At 39.7% G+C, this 8,628-nt stretch overlaps 1 protein-coding gene across 1 annotated transcript in view; it reads right to left on the bottom strand.

Annotated features, from left to right (window-relative positions):
• Nucleotides 1–2,077: 2,077 nt before the first annotated feature.
• The window catches only part of puraa (purine-rich element binding protein Aa), a 9,252-nt gene continuing 2,701 nt past the window's right edge, over nucleotides 2,078–8,628 (bottom strand). Inside the window, exon 2 of the mRNA XM_054625595.1 lies at nucleotides 2,078–6,527. Coding sequence (XP_054481570.1) covers nucleotides 5,588–6,445 — 858 coding nt within the window. The 5' untranslated portion in view covers nucleotides 6,446–6,527 and the 3' untranslated portion in view covers nucleotides 2,078–5,587. The remainder of the gene's footprint in view (nucleotides 6,528–8,628) is intronic.

An 8,628-nucleotide genomic window follows, 5' to 3' on the forward strand; every position in this document is an offset into this window, starting at 1 on the left:
ATATGAGATTGCAAAATTGTTGCAGCTATTAAATATTTTTATTTGTATTCTTATTTTTTATTTTATTCTATTTTTATTTTTATTTTATTGTATAATATGTGTATTTATTATCTGTTTCTGTGTAGTTGAGCTGCTGCAACACTTGAATTTCCCCCATGGGGATCAATAAAGGAATATAATATATATATATATATATATATATATATATATATATATATATATATATATATATATATATAATATATATATATTAAAATGAGGTAGAGAGAGAGTATAACGATTTACAAATTCACCGAGTGCGAGCTTATTGAAGGAGCCCAACAGAGTGGAGTGTTGTTTGGACTGAAATCTATAAAGCTGAGGTTTCTCTAATAGACAGAGGTGAGCTGTTGTAGAGGGTTAAGCTTTGGGGAGGACAGATTTCCTGTATCGGTCCTCGTGACAGCAAAGCTGAATCAGGCTGTTAGAGAAAAGAGTCCGTCCAGTAATGACAAACAAATGTTGATGGATGCCACATTATTACACACGCTGCACCCACGCCTTCTTACGTCTTCTTCCTTTAAATTATGACTTTGTACTTAAGAAATTTGCATGACGTATGTCTTGATATAATGCCGGGCACTGCGACATTAAAACATGAGCTCAGGCGGTGTAAATGATACGTTTTGCTCAAGTCGTTTTTATTTTAATTGATCAAAAATTGTACGTACAGATGCAGGTAAGAGCTGAGGAGGCTCTTTTAAACTGTCCATGTGCCTTGAGGCATTTCATTCTATCCCCTTGAATCCATCTCCTCTCCCTTCTGTTGCTGAGCTTATCATTTATAGGTAAAGAGCTTCCTCTAGTGGCCAAAAACCAGAGTAGCCTGCTAGGAATTACGTCACCACCATGGCCAAACTGCTTCAGCACATAGCACCAAATAAGAAAGATAAATAAATATGGAAGCAACGGTGGTACAAAGGCTGAATTTCCAAACACGATGCTGGAAAGCTCAGCAATACACCACAGCACAAATGAACAAGCGTACACAAAAGGTAGAAGGTGGCGGGGCGTTGTATAATACATCATGACATTCATAGTGCAGTGCTGTCAGGGAATGCTCAGGTGACCGTGCTGCAGCTCCAATTAAACATGAACAGCTAGCAGTGTGGCAGCTTGACCAGGTTATATATTTTATCGTAATCTTCCTTAGCAGCAATTATTGCCATTGTGGGTCAAAGTAGCATGACTGACAAACTCACAATCAAAAACAAAAAGGATTTCTATGGCCTATAGAGTATAATTGCGCTTTCACAAACTTAGTCTTGTGCTTCCAAAGCGGTGGTGACCTAAACCAATCCTCTGTGTGTGTGTTCTTGAATATCTCCTTCTGTTTATTCCCCCCCCCCCTTCCTCCAGGCCAGCAGGGGGGCCAAGAGGCTGAGACACCATTGATTTCCCCACAAAGCCCAGACCTATAAACGTCCTGCAGAAACGCCTGTGAGCATGTCCAGACCCCTGCACTCTGACCTCTCTGCAGAGTGGCTGTTTGTAGTGGCGGGAATTAAACTTAACTCATCCTTTAATTAACATTTGTGTGGTGTAGTTTTCTTCAGGCGCAGTAGGTGGTCTTGGAGAAGGTACAGGACTGTTTAAAGTAATAAAAACTCTCAGCGTTGATGGCCCTGGAGACATCTCCCTGTGTCATAGCAACCCAGCTGTGTTTTTAGAGGCAGACACAACACCGAGGCTGCGGATGATCTGGTGAAGGATAATGTCTGTCTTATTCCTATTATTAGTGATAAAATAAATATTATTTATTAACGTCTTTTACATCTTACCATTATTAAGCATTACACCAGAACTCTAGCTTGTTACTAGAAAAGTTACCTAACTTGTAAATAGCCATTAACTTAAAGTATTAATAAAAAAAAACCTTTTTGACCTGCTATTCTCAGAAATGGTTATTTGCAAACAAAACTTAAAAAGACCCAGTTATGTTGGGTCGTGATAAATAAGCTTTCATTTTCCAAATGGTATGTAAAGCTCACAGAACAGCAATGGTCACTTACAAATGATCACACGATTAGAGAACAAAGTAATGCTTTATTTTACAGCCCAGTATTATACATACAGTACTAATGTAGAAATCGCTAAGAAGACATGAGTCATCAGTAACTTGTCATTGCAAAGTTTGCATTTTAAAGGCTGTAAAATTAAGCTTAAGTAATTAGTATCATTGTAAATGTAGAGTCAGACATTGCGGACAACACTACATCAAAATTAAACATACTTTTCATCAGTGAATTGAAGACATTTTGAGAAGGTTATTTTTTCTCCAACAAGAAAACGAAACATAAAAAACACATACATTTTGAATGTAGATTTTCCCTCATCGGGTAAATTAAATTTATTTTTGAAATTTGTCAAATGTACATAAATTATATTTAATGCATCAAAACCAAAATGAGCAAATCAAATACTTCTTTATCTTTAAAAAAAATAAAATAAAGGAAAATTAAGAGACATTCTTTGTTGAGATCATTTTAAACAAGTATTGGTCAGGCATTTCATTAACCTGGGAAAGCAAAGTGCTACACACAACAACCACTGAAGACAGTTCACCATACACCTTAATGAGAATTGGACTGAAGCACCTTTTCTTAGCTTAAAGCTAAAAATGGAGATTTCACTGTTTTTTTTTTTAAGTTTTCCTTTTCACAAAAACTGCATTGTGTGTTTATAGTCTACCTTCAACCAACCATTAAGCCAAGTTTACCCTTTTCCTAAAGAGAGGCATACTTGCAGTGACATTGTTCTATTTCAAGTTAAAGTACTTATGTGAACTGCTTAACCCAACAGGCTGCTAAGACCTTGGTTTACTATATTTTCCTCCAGAGTGGAGCTTTGAGTGCAAATAAAGGCATACAACTCCTTCATGAGAAATAAACATGGAATTCAGCCACATGCTTTCAAATAGTAATCATATATTTAATTGATATACATATATTGCCACCATTGGCACATACGATATTGCACACAGTGATGAAATGTTGCACAAAAAAAATAGATATATTTTTTGTGGGCGAAAACATTCCAAAATTACAAATAACGTGGAATAACGCTGAAAAGGTAAAACTACCAAAAAAAACAACAAAAAAAAAAAACAAGACATGCTTGCTGCTCCCCATTAATTGAGCGACTCACAACATACACATAACTACCCAAGCCGTAGAACGAGCATTTCAAAAGGGGGGCTTGTCCACAATAATTTATATTATTTCAGGCTACTACTGATGTTCCCAATCAGCCCCCGCTCTCCCCCGCTAAATGCGCTAGGCTAGTGAAGAGCTAACTCCTCTGCATCATCTAGGTGACTACCCCCTTCCATGTTTACATGTAGGCCGATACCTGGATGGCTGGAGAGAGGGGATGGCAATGAGGTTAGGAAAGAAAGGAAGGTAGCAGAGCAAAAAAAAAAAAAAAAAAAAAGATTGTAACGAACCCTTTTTTAGCACCACAAGTCGTGCACTAGCACACAAGGGGGCTGGGACGCACAACAGGTGGAAGAAAGAGAGAGAGGAAAAACGATAACGAAAAGGAAGCCAAACTGCGATCCAAAGCACCAGGCCAGCGTGTAAGCATGCGGAGTGTGTAAGGCACCAGGTTGTTTATATGCTGAAGAGGACGCTCCCAATCAGGTATCATTCAGGTATACTTATACCAGAGGCTCCAAAAATAGGTGGTCAAGGACTGTCTGGTTTGCTGGTTTCCAGTCAATCTAAACATTGGGAGCAGTCATTGAATTCGATGCTGAGGTAAATCTGACATTATCTGATTGTTGCCAGTTTCTCTGGAGTTTACTGACAGAGTTTATAAAACTGCTATCACACATCTATGAGATGCGACTGAACTGGTTTTGGAAACCAGTCGTTTCCCGTGTGGCAGCCAAAATATTTACAATTAGACCTAAACAGAACCCCCACCCCCACCCGACCCCGTAGATATATGGGCGTACAGATCTAAAGTGGAGCCATGAATGAGTGTCCGAAGTAGCCCCACTGAACGTCACACCTTCGGGTCTTAAAACTCGTAGGGACGGGCGAATCCACCGAGACGCTGCTGAAGGTTCACCAGTGGGCGAGTTGAACCCTCTTCACCTCGGCTTATCCCGAGCTCCTCGGTGGCCCTCCTCGTAATGTGACGGTGATATTTCGATTACTGTTCTCAAGGTCACTCCTTTCACGATCTCGCTATGGAACAACTTCCACTACAACTACACCAAGCCGCTGGATGGAAATCACTCGGTACGGAAACTTGAGATTCGTACACTACAGGCAGATAAAGATACATATGGAAGAGTCCTTGAGCCAATATTTTGGGAAACCAACGAAATCTATCTTAGTGCAGATGAACATGCAGCAACAGCACTCCTTGGCACCATTTGGACTTTTATGACTGAACAAGATCACAAAATGTTTCAGATGTACGAACCAATAATGCTCTGCTGAATTTTGCCCCCCCTTTTTTTTTTTTTTTTTTTTTTTTCAGACCACTAAAGCCAATCAGCACAGTATGTAAAGTGTTTGTGTTGTTGGGTAACTGCAATTCAGGCCATTTGCTACATGTTGTCACTGCATTTCCTCTATCGATTACACATTTAGTACCTTTTTTAAATGAACACTTTGCATTAACAACGAGACACAAAGGTAGTCTATAATATATCCATCCGCATGGCAACAATTTCAACTGAAACAAAATTACAATATTAATATTTCTTTGAATGCCTCTGGCAAACGTCATCAAGAGCCATTGACCAGTTCAATATATTGGATTTTTATGCAATGCATATTGCACGACAAATATAGCACTTATTTCATTTGATGAAAATGTCTAAATGGTCCTTTTATACTGCATGACATCTAACCAGTTTTTTGAATCAGGCCTAGCCCTCATATGATTTATGTGTAAACACATCTCTACTCACAGGTAAAGGTAAATAGGATGGCAGGTACACGTGACAACCTTTTACAAAGTGTTTTGAATTTTGGTTTTTAAAATTAAAATATCTGATTTGTGCTGAAGTCGTTAGCTCACATGGAAAAAAAAAGGAAACTGGCTTTTCCTCGGTGCTCTGCAATAATTCCAGTTGAACATTGCAGACATTTCTTCTTCTTTTTTTTTCTGTTTTTTTTTTTACAATAGCTTTAACTGGTACAAAAGTTTTCTGTTAATAAGGGAAATAAACACTCAAGTTCAATATTGTTTGTCAAGTAGGAAACAATGTTCAAATATAATGTTATTACTTTGTTTAGCAGCCTGTTACTGTATTAATGGTTGATAAGTGGGGTAACATCCAGCGATGAGTGACAACATGTCATAACTGTCAGGTTGTGGAGGTTTCTTATATTGTGGGTGATGCTCCCTTGGAGTTAAACCATTACAGTTAAATCTTTAGATTTCTTTCTTTGTACAGTAGAGTTTTTAATTATATTTCTCTTGTTATTTTCATTACTCTTGCATGTTTTTTTTTTTCTTCTTCTTCTTCTTCTCCTTCTTCTTCTTTCCCCCCCTCCTCCTCCTCTTGCTCCCTCTCTCTCTCTCTATATCAATCCTCGTCTCCATCGTCCGCCTGCATCTCCTCTTGTTGCTGCAGCTCGCTTGCCCTTTTCTCCCGCTGTTTCTCCTGGATCTTCTTCATATCCTCGGCGTATTTACAGAAAGTATTCCCAAATTTGGACCACACTTTGTAGGGCACCGTGATGGAGTTGCGGTACGTCGGCTTCACCTCGCTCACCCGCATGAACACCCCGTACTTATTGGATCCGACGTCGAAGAAAAAGCGCTTGTTGTCCACAGTCAATGACGACCCCTCCGGCAGCTCCGCAGGCTCGTCCTCCACACCGTAATCGTCAATAAGTTTAGCCAAAGCGTCACGAAACTCAATAAGTCCCTGCGCCGGCAGAGCGATGGTCTGGCCTTGCGTGGATCCCAACCCGGGCCCCCGGTTTACGGTCTGTCGGATCCTCAAGAACCGTCCCCTCTGGTTCTCTTTCAGATCCATGTAGTACTTCCGATTCTCCCGCACCAGGAACTCGCTCTTCAGCGCTCTCCGGGGCTCGTCTTGCACCAGCGCCGGGTTGCTCGGCCCCAGCTGGGCGTAGTGTTCGATGAAGTCCCCCAAGTAGTCACGGAACTCGACCGCCACGGACATGGAGAGCGTGAGGCGGCTCTTGTTTCCGCCGGCCCCGACTTCTGCTATCTTTAAGAAGCGGCCTTTCGCGTTCTGCTTCACGTCCAGGTAGAAGCGTTTGTTCTGGATGTCAACCCGCTTCGACGCCAGTTCTTGTGTCTCGTGCTGGAGCCCGGAAGCCGAGCCCGCCCCTCCCGTCGCCGGGTGCATGGGACCGAAGCCTGGGCCCGTCGCTGCTCCTCCCTGCTCGCTGCCACTGTCTCTGTCCGCCATGATGCTGCCTGCCTGCCTTCTCCCTCTGTCTGCTGCAAAGCCACGGCCGAGATACAGCGAACGCCCGGAACTCTCGCGAGATCTGCACAGAAAGGTATAAAAAAAAAAAAAAAAAAAGGAGGAGGAGGAGGAGGAGGAGGAGGGGGGGTGTTAATGCAGAGCGGGGACGCTGTGTTTTCTCACACGGTGTAATGTTATTAGTCATATCCAAAACCGAACCAATGGATGTGAAGTGAAGAAACTGCTTAAGTTTCGATTCGTCTGAATAGCATCTGAAAGTGATGGTGTCCATGGTTACCTGGAAAGACCCCAGCCTGCCCTCTGTTTAAAAAGCATAGAAAACACCTATCCTCCCACCTCTGGGTATCTTACATCACCAATAGTCTCTGCACGTTTAATGTGCTATATGTATGTTTTTTTATATTCTTTTTTTTTTTTTTTTTTTTTTTTACAAACAAATAGGTTAGTTGTGGTAGTTTGACACAGTTATTATTATTTTAACTTTAAGGGGGTTGTGTTTGGATACAAAATTAGGCCAATCTCATTGATTTCTTACTACTAAACTCATGGGAATAAAGTCCATCAAGTAGCCCAAACGTCCGTGCACTAAACAGGCCTGATCACCAAATGAAATATATATTTTTTATATAATTTAACTGCATCGTATTAGGCTAGTAGCCTATTTAAATAATATCAAAAATATGACTTATAACCATTGGTGAATCATTTTTTCGCACACTACCAGCCCTGTACATCCACAGTTAATGAATTAATAGGTTAACAACATCATGTTAACCTTTATTAACTGTAAGGCCGAAATAGTACAGGCCAACATAGAAATGACACAGCATTGTAATTTATGTAAATTATTTATTTCAAAAATTGTGAATAAGCCTTAGTATCATAACCCAATATGTTTCAAAACATGACATTAGAATTTGTTATATCACAACTGAAAATGTGCTTTCTTTGCATGACAGTGAAGTGCAGTATTGCAAAAGCGTGTCAGGGAGAGAGAGGGTCGTTTAACCCTTGTTAGTGGTTTTAGGAACCATATTTAGTGATGCGAAGCTTACCTCACCACATTGTGCCAAATAGGTGATGCCATGACTGTCAAGGTTGCGCATATCTCCACTAAGCAAAAAAAAAAAAAAAAAAGCTATACAAATATCATTTTTTTTTTAGGTTTGAAAGAGAACAGGTAAAAAAAAGAACTGAAAATCCAAAAGTCATTTCAGATGCAATATTTTTTTTTAAACCAGTAAAATGTTTTAAAATGTCAATAATAAAACTTTAAAAAAACAACTCTCATTCATATAGTCCAAAACTCATGTCCGCCCATAAACTATCTGGGCCTATAAACGTGCAGCATCTTGTGCCCGTAGCACATAATAGCATCATTTCTTATCTTTGGCCATGGAGGAACAATCAAGTCACGTCATTTTTGATTAGTTAAAGCTAAAGTCATGATTCATAACGTCAGTCCACACCTTACCGCCAGGAGACTATTTTCACTGTGTCCTCATCCAGGTAATGTCCGTGTGGTCTGAACGCTGTGTGGCTGCTCACAGGTCTTCTTCATCTCTACCGGGACAGCTGCCTGCCTTCTGACGTTGCATTAAACTGCAAGTGATGTTAATTGTACATCTGTTGTTTTTTTCCTTCTCTACAGCAGCATATCATAAAGTAGAGGCCTATTTGGATACATCTGTGTTGCATGGGGCCTGCAAATGATCACCTGTATAATTTGCTCGTATTGCGCATATTTAGACGTCACTACAGCGTAGACAGTTATTTTATGAAAAGACAAAAAAAAACTTGCACATGTTTATACGTAGGCATACACATTCAAAGGATATTTGGAGCATTTTATATAAGATGATGTGGTAAAATTGTTGGTCATGTCCAAGGTGATTGCATATAGCTTTCAATTTTTTTTTTTTTAAATAGAGCATTCTAATTTCGCATTTATGTGTACTCCCAAAAAAGTAACCATTCAACACATTTTCAACACATTTTAATAGACTTCACACAACATACCTTTTATTGGTCAAAATACTGTTCCCATGCTGGGGATACTTCCTCCACAGTATTTCGTCATTCTTGCACTCCTTTCACTTGAACCATATATATATATATATATATATATATATATATATATATATATATATATATATAGGCCA

This window comes from Anoplopoma fimbria, chromosome 24 (genome assembly GCF_027596085.1).
Source record: "Anoplopoma fimbria isolate UVic2021 breed Golden Eagle Sablefish chromosome 24, Afim_UVic_2022, whole genome shotgun sequence".
NCBI lineage: Eukaryota > Metazoa > Chordata > Actinopteri > Perciformes > Anoplopomatidae > Anoplopoma > Anoplopoma fimbria.